The sequence below is a fragment of the Bos taurus genome, chromosome 1 (genome assembly GCF_002263795.3).
Source record: "Bos taurus isolate L1 Dominette 01449 registration number 42190680 breed Hereford chromosome 1, ARS-UCD2.0, whole genome shotgun sequence".
Classification (NCBI taxonomy): Eukaryota; Metazoa; Chordata; class Mammalia; order Artiodactyla; family Bovidae; genus Bos; species Bos taurus.
In genome coordinates, this window is record NC_037328.1 from 38354783 (window position 1) to 38366927 (window position 12145).

The window sequence follows — 12145 nt, forward strand, 5'->3', positions numbered from 1 at the left end:
AAGATACAGCTTCACTTATTTGGAGGATAATTCTGTATACCTTTATGTGTAAAATATGTAACATATATACAATTTTGTATGTCATCGCTATGAGTATAAAATAGTTTTTTATACTATTTCTAGAAACAACAGTAGAAAGAAATGTTGAAAAATTCTAAACTATTTTAGCTATTGTTTGTGTTTTCCTCAGTTTTTCAAACTAGGTTTTTTTAACTTGTCTTTTATAATGGAGGAAGCAAATTCATAATTTTGTAAAAATTAAATGCCATGTTTTCTGCAGTTTTAAGATTAAATGCTTTTTAAGTGCCAAATTATGGAATAGAATTCACCTAATTTGTAAACATTGCACACAGCCATGAAATTAAAAGATGCTTTTAATTAAAAGATGCTCCTTGGGAGAAAAGCTATGACAAACCTAGACAGCACATTAAAAAGTAGAGACATTACTTTGCCAACAAAGGTCTATCCAGTCAAAGTTATAGTTTTTCCAGTAGTCATGTATGGATGTGAAAGTTGAACTATCAAGAAAGCTGAGCGCCGAAGGATTTATGCTTTTGAACTGTGGTGTTGGCGAAGACTCTTGAGAGTCCCGTGGACTGCAAGGAGATCCAGCCAGTCCATCCTAAAGGAAATCAGTCCTGAATATTCATTGGAAGGACTGATGAGGAAGCTGAAGCTCCAATATTTTGGCCACCTGATGCGAAGAGCTGACTCATTAGAAAAGACCCTGATGCTGGGAATGATTGAAGGCAGGAAGAGAAGGGAACAACAACCCAGGATGAGATGGTTGGATGGCATTACTCGCTCAATGGACATGAGTTTGACAAGTTCCAGGAATTGGTGATGGGTAGGGAAACCTGGCCGGAGAAGGCGATGGCACCCCACTCCAGTACTCTTACCTGGAAAATCCCATGGATGGAGGAGCCTGGTAGGCTGCAGTCCATGGGGACGCGAAGAGTCGGACATGACTGAGCGACTTCACTTTGACTTTTCACGTTCATGCATTGGAGAAGGAAATGGCAACCCACTCCAGTGTTCTTGCCTGGAGAATCCCAGGGATGGGGGAGCCTGGTGGGCTGCCATCTATGGGGTCGCACAGAGTCGGACATGACTGAAGTGATGCAGCAGCAGCAGCAGCAGCAGGGAAGCCTGGCATGCTGTAGTCTATGGGGTCGCAAAACAGAGCAACTGAACTGAATTTGTAAAACTTCCTGTGAATAGTTGAGACTCATTCAGCATTAGATTATGCCACTATGTTTGAGGCTGATCTCTTACTTAGTATTCTTTTACTATGGCAGTATTTTATTTGCTACTTGGTTCTATTTGCTATGCTTTTTGTATTACTCAGTTTCTCCCATTAAAGAAGTACTACTCCTGCAGATGGCAAAAGCTTATAAAAAATGACACTGCCTATGTAAATAAAGCTGTAGGTTATATATTTTGTTATCCTTGGCTCTGCCACTTAAATTTTTCTCTAATTGAAGTATACTTTGCAGTTGAGATTCTGCTAATACCCTCTAGTTTATCAAGAAATACATTCCAGTGTATCCAAAAAATAAATCCATATATTTCAAAGCTTACGTTAAAAATGCTTTAAATTATCAAAATAGTAATAATCCATTGTCTTTGTGGAAACACAATAGAAGTCTTTTTTTTTAAACAGTAAATCAGAAATGAATTTTTTTTATTGAATGGGAGTTTATGTTAAAGGGAAAATACGAAGAAAATCACTTGTCAGGTTACAGCAGGAGTTGTGAATTCCTTTTGCCTGTTGATGAGAAAACAATATGTCCTGGGTAAATGAAACCGTGATCTCCAAATTTTATACATCGTTTTTCAGTAAACACTCTTGGTATACATTAAATATAAAGTTACTGTGTTAGTTTGCTAGGACTGCCAAAACAAAGAGTACCACAGACTGGGTGACTTAAACAATAGACATTTATTTTCTCATAGCTCTGAAGACTGGAAGTCCAAGATCAAGATGCTGGCAACTGTGTCTGAAACCTTTCTCGTTGGCTTACGGGTGGCCTCCTCCTCCCTGTTGTCGTCACATGGTCTTTTCTCTGTGTGCATTTGCTGTTAGTGTCTCAGTGTACCCAAATTTCCTCTTTTATAAGGACCCCAATCAATTAGATTAGGACCCATCCTAAAGGACTCCCTTTAACTTAATGACTTCTGAAAAGGCCCGATTTCCAAATAGTCACATTCTGAGGTAATGGATGGGAGAAGGCAAGGGAGGGGAGAGTTAGGGCTTCAACATAATGAATTTTCAGGGGAAAAGTTTCAGCCCTTCATTAATATACATATTCTCCTGTATTTTGTACATATGCCTTCCTAACTTTTTTTTTAAAGATTAGAAAAAAAGTTAAATACCAGTTACTACATTCACTTCCCAGCTCCAGAGGATTATTGTCAGCTGTAGTTTGTAGACACCACTTTGGAGGGCTGTTATTAAAAAAGTGAGAGCCTCAGCTGACTACTAAAGTGATGTTCAAGATTTCCTCACCTGTAACTATACTTTGTTCTCTGCTTTGATGGTAAATTTCTTTGTTGTGTTTTTCTGCCATTCAATTTAAGAAGCTAACACTCTCTTGATATCAGATTGTTTTACTTACAAACCCCGTCTTTACCTTTTTGATGCATAAACCTAAACATGAAGTACTTTCAGAGATATTTTATATAATTATGAAAATTCATAGTTTATTCTGAAACACTTCTTAAATGACCTCACAATAAAATTGCATAAGTATGTAGAAATTATTTTCCTCTATAGCAGTAAGTCTTTATATTCTTAAGCTGCCTCAGTCTTTATCATAACAATTTAAAAACCCAAGTACAATTTCTGGTGTTTGTGTCAGCTTAATTTCTTATGTTTGCAAAAACAAGTCTGCTTCTAATAGTTTCTGTTCTTAAAACTAAGTGCAGAACTTTGTTTATTCTCCAGTAGCTATTTGGTGTCAGGTAAGGGAAATCCATTAATATTCTTATGATACTGATATTGATTCTAATAGATTAGCAGGTTAAATGAGAAAGGTCAAACTAAAGAAAAAGGAGAAAGAAACTGAAGCAGCTCCCCTCTGTGAGAAGAAATTTCCAAGCAGTGGTATCAGTTACAAACAATTGCATACAAATTTAAAATATTTTCATGTTTAAAATCATGATTTTAAGAAAAATTGGAAAAGTACTTGAAAATGTGATATGGTTAATAGCTCTAATATAAAGGTAAACATAAATAGCACTAAGACAGCTCCAGATAAATGGATATGAGTGGGTAATTTACAACAGAAATAATAGTACTAAGATTTGAAGATCTACCAGACTAAGGACATAATTGAAAAATACAAGATTATCAGACATGCAAAGATCATGAAAAAAAAAGTCTATCAATAAGATAGTAAGTATGTTAACCTACATACTTTCAAATACTATGGAACTTCTAGAAATTATGTACTGTATGTGAAGAATTTTTAATAAAATGCTTGTAAAAACAGGATACAATTTTACATAGTTTTAGCAAACTTGAAAATGCATAAAATTAGAGAAACACACCAAAATGTTAATAGTGATTATCTCTAGTGGCATTATTCCATGATTTTCACTCTCAGGCTTAAAAGTTTTTTTTTCTTCAATTAAAATCAGAAAACAATTATGCGAAAGAAGAAGTTACAAAACAATATAATAACTAATATGACCTCTTTCCAAGCATAACATATTCCCTTTCCCTTAAAGAAAAATAGTATATATGATTTTTACTTTAAGTTTTTTTATATGTCTACATTGCAGTTATATTACTACCACATTGATTCATTAAATGCAACCATCTGTAAGAAGTACAGAAAAAAATAAACTATATGAAATCTCATAGAGGCTTAAAGGCAAACTAATGACTTAAACTTTCAACAAAATGATGCATTTAATCATCTTAATACTGTACTTTTTTTACACCAAATCTAAATTCATTTTTAGATTATTGGATAACTTGTTTAAATAAATATATTAAGCATCAGATCACAATAGAGGTAATGAAATTTATCTTTTTATATGGTCTTAAGATTTGCACTTAGAGTATATACTTACACTGATATTTTGAGCATCAAGGGTCTCAAAATGATGATGCTCATTAAATATTAGGCACTACCTTAGCACTGACTTTCTCTGATAAACTGCTAATTGAAATTACAAGGAAACAACGGAAGAGTAACACTAAAAGAGCAAATAAATTGCTATTCCTTTCAGAATGGGTGTGAACCTTTCCAGACAACCAGTAACAGTTTCCCTAGTAAAAGTGAGTGAGGAGGTTCATTTTTTAGGGTGTTAGAATGTAAGGTCATTTTGTTAGCATTTGGTATCAAAACTTGATGATCACTAAGATCAAGATAGTGAATATAATACACAGTAGCAGCTAACATTTGGATGTGAACTGTTTCTTAATCTCTATGCTAAACGTTTTAACTGTGTATTTAAATCAATTTAATCCTTTATCTCTCCCCGAGAGAGATTATTCCACTGAGCTATCTCTAGGAAACACGTGACAATTTTTTTCATCATATCTGTCCTTTTATCTTGAGTCCTGAATATCTGGGCTAATGGGAATCTTCAGATTTGATATATTAGCAGTAACTATCTTCGCTTCTGAGAACATCTTAAAACAACGATCATACAAGCTGACTCATTAGAAAAGACACCTGATTCTGGGAAAGATTAAAGGTAGCAGAAGAAGGGGACAACAGAGGACGAGATGGTTAGGTTAGATGGCATCACCGATTCAACGGACATGAGTTTGAGTAAACTCCTGATGGCTCAAAGGTTAAACCATCTGCCCGCAATGCGGGAGACCTGGTTCAATCCCTGGGTTGGGAAGATCCCCTGGAGAAGGAAATGGCAACCCACTCCAGTATTCTTGCCTGGAAAATCCCATTGACGGAGGAGCCTGGTGGGCTACAGTTCACGGGGTAGCAAAGAGTCGGACACGGCTGAGCGACTTCACTTTCACTTTCTGGAGTTGGTGATGGGACAGGGAAGCCTGGCGAGCTGCAGTCCGTGGGGTCGCAGAGTCAGACACGACTGTGTGGTTGAACAACAACAGTGACAAACACTTTCATTCTTTTTCTGAACTTCAAATACAGGGCAGAAAGAAATTTTTCAGAGTGAGGCATGGTTTCTGAAGACCCTCTGCCCAAGGCTCCGCCCAGGGGCTCCGGCCACGCCCCCGGAGTAGGTAGGCACTGCCTCCTCTTGTCAGGTGGCTCAGATGGTAAAGTGTCTGCCTGCAATGAGGGAGACCGGGGTTCGATCCTTGGGTCAGGATGATTCCCTGGAGAAGGAAATGGCAACCCACTCCAGTACTCTTGCCTGGAAATTCCATGGACGGAGGAGCCTGGTAGGCTCCAGTCCATGGGGTCACAAAGAGTCAGACACGACTGAGTGACTTCACTTTCACTTGCTCTTGCCTCTCGCGGGACAGTGTTAGTTGCTCAGTCTTGTCCAACTCTTTGTGACCCCATGGACTATAGCCTGCCAGGCTTCTCTGTCCATAGAATTCACCAAGCAAGATTACTGGAGTGGGTTGCCATTCCCTTTTCCAGGGGATCCTCCCGACCCAGGGATTGAACCACGCATTCCGCACTGCACGCAGAGTCTATCTACCTTCTGAGCCACCAGGTAAAGACTCGCGGGACCTGGATCCTTTAAAAGGCGAGATTCTGTAACTTGGGCAAAGCAGAATCTCGCGAGAAGTTGAACCGGAAACGTGAGGGATGCGAGAGAATTCCGGCGAAAATCGTAAGATGGGCTGTTCATTTGTTCCCGGCAAGCTTTAGATACCCGGTGGAATTGATTTTCTTGTTTGATCTCTCCTGACGGGATGGTGTTGACCTTGGTGAGGGCTGGGACCCAGCCGCGGGCCTGAGCCAGAAGCATTACCGACCGATGACGTTGCGAGGGAGGGGGCTGGGATGCGGGGAACTTGGTGATCTCAGGCTTTCTTTAGCTTCAGTCCAAAGCCCTAGAATAATGCTGAGTGTTTTGACCCTCGCTCTTGAGCGTTTTCTGTTTTCTCCCGACTCACCTCCGCCGCAGATAACCAGTCTGCACTCTAGCCTGCAGGCTTTAATATCCTTTCAACTTTGAGGGGAATGCAGGCTCTTGGAAGGCTGAAACTGTCCTTGTCCCCGTGTTATCGTGGGAGATTAGAAGAATTTCTGTTACATAATTGACCTTCGATAAACTCTGGATTAGTAAATTAAATAAAACAGCGAAGTTTCCACAGGAAACTCACTTTTCTTCTAAATGCACTTTATTTTGGAATAATTTTACATTTACAAAAATATTATAAGATGATACATGCTTTTTCCTGAGTTCCCCTGATGTTAACATCTAGAGTGGCTTATTTAGATTAATTTTGTTCCTTTGACACACATTCCTATGTTAGCACCACAATTCCACTTCACCTTTTGCCTTACATTTGAGCAATAATCATTTGGAGAAACGTTTTTCATAAGTAGATAGAGTATGATAATATAGTTTTATTACGGGTGAGGTATAGCTCCTATCTTAAGAACTGGTAAGTATCTGGGGGAAAAAAGGTGTTATCTTAAGAAAAAAGACTGTGCTAGTAATGTTGAAATTCAATAAATTTGTAATAGAGTGTGTCAGCAAACTTTTCTTATCATCATAGCTGAAAGCAAAACCAGAAAGGAAGCTTGCAAAACAGATTTGCAAAGTTGTATTGGATCATTTTGAAAAGCAGTATTCCAAAGAACTTGGAGATGCATGGAATACAGTAAGGTTAGTATAATTCATCTTTTGATGCTTTATGAAAGAACAAGAAACAAACCCTTCTGGGATAGGGGTACTGTGAAGATAAAAGAGTTTAAACCTGGCTACCATTTCTTGCTGTAGCTTCAGAAGAGAAGGAGGAGGAGGAAATAGCTTGAATCATAGGAAGATGGAAAGGGGAGAAAGAAAACTTTGTAGTCATAATTTTGTTATAAGCAAAAACTGTTATACCTTGCCCTGATTAATTGCTTTAATCTTTGAAACAGAACTGCCCACCAGTCTTAACAAAATTAATTATACTGTAACAGAAAAGTTTTTAAACTTCTGAGGATATTTGACTAGTTTCTGAAAATTCAGGAGATAGCGCGACAAATCTTTAAAGCCATCACTGCTTTATCTTGGCTAAAGTCACTGTCTGGTGATCATGTTTCTTCTGTTTGTCTTTAGCTTTATGTGTTTTGAACATACATGCCTATGCACGCACACACACAAATTATTTAAATGTTTTATAGAAAACAGAAATGAGAAATAATTTAATGCATAGACACGAGAGAAGTTTGATTTGTATGTTCAGTGAGTTTTGCATTTGGTCAGTATGTTACTCTTACGGGTTCTTTACATTGAGTGTCTGATGCACTATACCATACCCTGTGAAACACAGTAAGACAGTCCCCGTGTCCAGTTTTCTGACAGTCTGATATTCATAGGAGAGAAGGAGCATGATTAAAACTATATAAGCTGCTAATTCCATAAGTATCCCAATAGAAGTAGGCAGGAGTACCTAGTCCCATGTAACAAGGCCTGATGGTGACAGCAAAGACCTAAGGAGAAGCCAGGTCTTAGTAATTTGACAAAGTATGAGATGGTTCTGAAGTAATTTTAGACAAACTGTTTTAGAAACTTGTAAATACTGTAGCTTGAAAATGTAGTTTATAGTTGGAGATTTATTTCAAAACTAGAGTTTTTACATGAGTGTCCTCTGTCACAGAGAAGAAAAGAGGGATGAATAGTGAAGTGTCTAATTAATTCATGAGGTTTTCAGTATGCAGAGTTAAATCAGATAGAAGAATAACCAGATAGCCAGACATCTACAATATGCTTATTATGTGCCAGGCAATAGTGCCTTTATTTGATGCTTGGAAGAAAGCTCTCAGGTTTCCTACTTTTCACGTAAGGGAACTGCACACAGTTTAAGTATTAAAATTTGCCCAGGTTCACTCAGCTACTAAGTGACAGAACTAGGGTTTGTGTGCCTCTCTGGTTCACAAACTCCTTCTCACTCCTATTCTATATGCCTCTCATACCTCGGATGTAATTAGGCATAAATGGATGATATAAAAAAATTTCAAGAGGTGTATTGTCTTCAGACTTAACAGTAATCTGGCTACTCAGACCCTGTAATGAGTAATTTTTATATTTAATGTGCACAGACAGATTTATAAATTATTATTTGACCCTAACCAAAATGAGCAGTGAACCTCAAATCCATTTGATTAGCCATGCCTTCTGCTTCATCTACCTTTTTGTTGGGTTTTCATGGTAATTTAAGTTTTGCATAAACATGTGCTAAATTTGCCGTAAGCAAAATAAAGGCTTTCTCTGCTTAGAAAGTAGCCTGAGCATGGAGCATGGCATGGAGAAATAAGAACAAGTGTTTTTGTTTTTTAGCTATTTATTTCCAAGACATAATATTGTGCTTGCAGAGTCTATGTACTTCCAGGGGAAGGAGAGTGGGTTCTTGTGCTATCTAGAAAGCTAATAATTTGCTCAGTATTTTTAGTTATAGTAGTGGGGAAGATATAGTGTTTAATTTTATTGCTCTGCAAAGATCTTTCTTGCCGTCATCCTTTGAACAGCCCTTTGAAGTTGAATTTACCCTGATTCAATTTTTGCCTTGTTACCTACGTGCTCTTCAGGTGAGCCCATTCATGTCATGACATGTCATGACATGTCATGTCAGTATGCTGTCCAGAGAAGGCAATGGCACCCCACTCCAGTACTCTTGCCTGGATAATCCCATGGACGGAGGAGCCTGGTAGGCTACAGTCCATGGGGTCGGGAAGAGTCAGACACGGCTGAGCGACTTCACTTTCACTTTTCACTTTCATGCATTGGAGAAGGAAATGGCAACCCACTTCAGTTTTCTTGCCTGGAGAATCCCAGGGATGGCGGAGCCTGGTGGGCTGCCGTCTATGGGGTCGCACAGAGTCGGACACGACTGAAGCGCCTTAGCAGCAGCAGCAGCAGCAGCAGTGTGTGGTCATCTCCTGTGCTGCAGCCCTTCCATGAGAGGAAAGCAGGAAACAATGTCAGGAAAGAGTAGGAGACAATCAACTTGTTATTAAAATCTCTGACGACTGAAAGGAAAATGGCTCAAGAACGTATCTTGACGCACTTCTGTGAACTGATTATTTCTGGATTTCTAAACCAGACTTTTAAAATGATTGTATGAGCGCTCTCTAGTGGGCAATAATAGCAATAAAACAAAAGAGATTTCTTTATTTTAACCATAAACTCTTTTTGTGGGTTCTATAATCTGTGCAGTTACACAGAACTAAGCAATGGTACTTAGCAATGTCTAGATAAGATAATTTTTTATCCTCATCATTAGATAGAAAGAATCGAGAATAGAATAGTAAAGAAATCAGAAAAGTTGAAAATCATGTTATGTAACAGACTTTGTCCAAATAATATGCAATTTTCAAGGGATATGTGAACACAGACAGGCAAGTTATCATAATCGACTTCCAGATGCTCAGTTTTCATATATGCTCTCTCAGAAGATTACTCTGCTTCCCTTGATTAAGGGGGTGCTTATTCCTCTTTCCCAACCTGTCCTTCTACAGTTGTCTTTGTCCCGCTTTACAAAAAAGGTCTCACTTTCACTCTCCTGACTCTTCCACATTGCATTCCCTCCAGGGTGTCAAAAATCCCTCTACAAGAAACTATGGGACTGCTAGTGTAAATGACTACTACCAGATTCTTTGACAGGTCAGATGGTCTTCAAGTTTTGCTTTCAGCAAAAGTAAAGGACTTGCAATTGAGCTGTTAGCTAACAAATCATTTAAAATATTTCTGAAGATATATAATTTAGTGATTGGAGACCATAACAGAAAGTATTTTAACAAAAGGGTGACATTGCTTTAACAAAATGTATTTTAATTCTCATCTACTTATTTAAGTGAAGGTTTTTCTTACCCCTTCTAAAAACATAAAATCGGAATTGATGTTGAACCCTGATCATTATTTGTTGTTGATATTTAGTCACTCAGTTGTGTCCCGACTCTTTTGAGATCCCTGAACTGCAGCCACCAGGCTTCTCTGTCCGTGGGATTTTTCCAGTCCAGAGTATTGGAGTGGATTGCCATTTCCTTTTCAAGGGGATCCTCCTGAACCAGGGATTGAACCCACATCTCCTGTATTGCAGGCAGATTCTTTACCACTGAGCCACCACAGAAATTGATGTTGAACCCTGATCATTATAGCACTAGGTAATATTCATTCCTGGATGCATCTAATTTCATTAAGGAAGCCATTTCCTATGAATTTTTTTTTTTTATGTTTAGAAGGAAAGTGAAAGTTGCTCAGTTGTGGCCAACTCTTTGCAACCCCATGGGCTACATAGTCTATGGAATTCTCCAGGCCAAAATACTGGAGTGGGTAGCCTTTCCCTTCTCTAGGGAATCTTCCCAACCCAGGAACTAAATCCAGGTTTCCTTCATTGCAGGCATATTCTTTACCAGTTGACACAGGGAACCCCATTTTTATGTATAGATAATTATCAAATGTATAAGTTATTTTGGTCAATTTTGTACTAATAATTTTATTGATAACTACTCTGGAAGCTATTTTAACACTTAGAACTTTAAGGCTACAATGAAAACAAATTTAGTATATGCATGCACATGTGTCTGTGAGTGTGTATGTGTGAGAGAGAAATATAGGGTGATAAAGATTAAAAGCACAAAATTATATTAGGACTTAAAGTTATAAAAGTTATATGGGGAAATATAAAGAAAAGGGAAAGGAACAGTGTACAATTTCCACCTGTTCAAGAAGAGTCAGTCCATGAATTTTTAAATGGACAGTGATGGGTTTTAAAATCACTCTGGTATTTAGTTTCCACAGGATAGATTTTAAAAAGTAGTGTAATTTATATTTTAAAATGTCAATTTTTACAGTATACTGGAAGTTATATTCTTAAACATACGGTGAAGATTTTGATATCAACTTAAAATGTTGCAGAGGGTACAGAGTTTTTTTTCCAAAATGATGTCAGTGAATATGCTAGCAAAACATTTGCAGGTCACTGATCTTCTAGGTCCCAGTTCTGCTGATTGCTGGTGTACTTGAACTTCTGGCTTGGAGACCAGTAAGTGAAGCAGCTTCAGAATCTTGAGAGGAGGCCCGAAATACAGCATCTGGCCAGTGTTTTCTTAAGTCTTCTAGTATATGCTCCCTCCACTGTCTGCTGGGCTACTTGCCCATCTGTCAGAGCTTTCAAAATTAGTAGGCTCCGGGGCATCATCCCACCAGTGCAGGCACTGGAGTGCCAGGGAGAGCTGAGATTTACGTTAATACACAGCTTTGCTTTCTCAGGGCTGCTAAGTGCCACCCTGAGCAACCTTAGCAGTCCCATCATTGAATTGATCCTGTTGTAGCTGCTCCTCAAGGGCCACTTAAGTCAGGCTGTTCCATTGTTAAGAGACAATAGGCTGCTTCCGAAAAGCAGGGCCTCTGGCACTAGGTGAGGTTTGGAGAAGAACTTCTCTTCCTCTTCCTGTCCGGTAGCACTTGTGCTACTGTACTAGGGTCTCACACTCCTACTGGACTTTAAAGCCAGTGGCTTTTTGAATCAAAGACTTCTGCTTCAGTAGTGATGTGACCTTGGAAGTTGCCAAGTCTCTGAAAACCTCGGTTAGCCTGCCCTCTAAAATAAGCATAATAGTTGCCCCTCACAAAAAAGCACATAGTAAGCATCTGGTCAGTGATCTGTATTATTATTAATATTGTCAGGGTGAGGTGGAGCTAGTGGATTGGATGGTAGGTAGAAAGGCTTCTCTGGAGAGAGAAGGCCTAATAGCAAATAGGAGAGTTAGCCAGGCTGCAGGTTGGTGAGAGAGGAAAGGTCATTTTAGTGCAGAGGGGCCGGTTAATGCTAAGATTGTTAAAGGCTAAAGAAAACTTGCTCCAGGAAATTCAGGTAGTTCAGTTGGCTGGGTACAGATTAGGAGGGATCAGAAAATTGGTTTTTTCTGAACAAGGGCTTATTTTATCTGGTTGTTAGAGAATGAGATAGGATTAATTTCTGAAGATTCCTGCCACATCCTGCTGTAAGTATATGTTTTTAAATCTAATGAGGCTG

At 38.6% G+C, this 12145-nt stretch overlaps 1 protein-coding gene and 2 long non-coding RNA genes across 3 annotated transcripts in view; 1 reads left to right on the forward strand and 2 right to left on the reverse strand.

Annotated features, from left to right (window-relative positions):
* Window positions 1–356: 356 nt before the first annotated feature.
* LOC132345466 (uncharacterized) lies at window positions 357–1765 on the reverse strand. The gene is made up of 2 exons (XR_009494806.1): window positions 900–1765; window positions 357–733 (listed from the first exon to the last, which is right to left on the reverse strand). It is a non-coding gene; the product is annotated as an uncharacterized lncRNA (long non-coding RNA).
* A 158-nt stretch (window positions 1766–1923) lies between these two features.
* LOC132345465 (uncharacterized) lies at window positions 1924–5727 on the reverse strand. The gene is made up of 2 exons (XR_009494804.1): window positions 5650–5727; window positions 1924–5270 (listed from the first exon to the last, which is right to left on the reverse strand). It is a non-coding gene; the product is annotated as an uncharacterized lncRNA (long non-coding RNA).
* A 119-nt stretch (window positions 5728–5846) lies between these two features.
* NSUN3 (NOP2/Sun RNA methyltransferase 3) overlaps window positions 5847–12145 on the forward strand; it is a 60229-nt gene continuing 53930 nt past the window's right edge. The window contains 2 exon segments of the mRNA NM_001076001.2: window positions 5847–5881; window positions 6680–6789. Coding sequence (NP_001069469.1) covers window positions 5867–5881; window positions 6680–6789 — 125 coding nt within the window. The 5' untranslated portion in view covers window positions 5847–5866.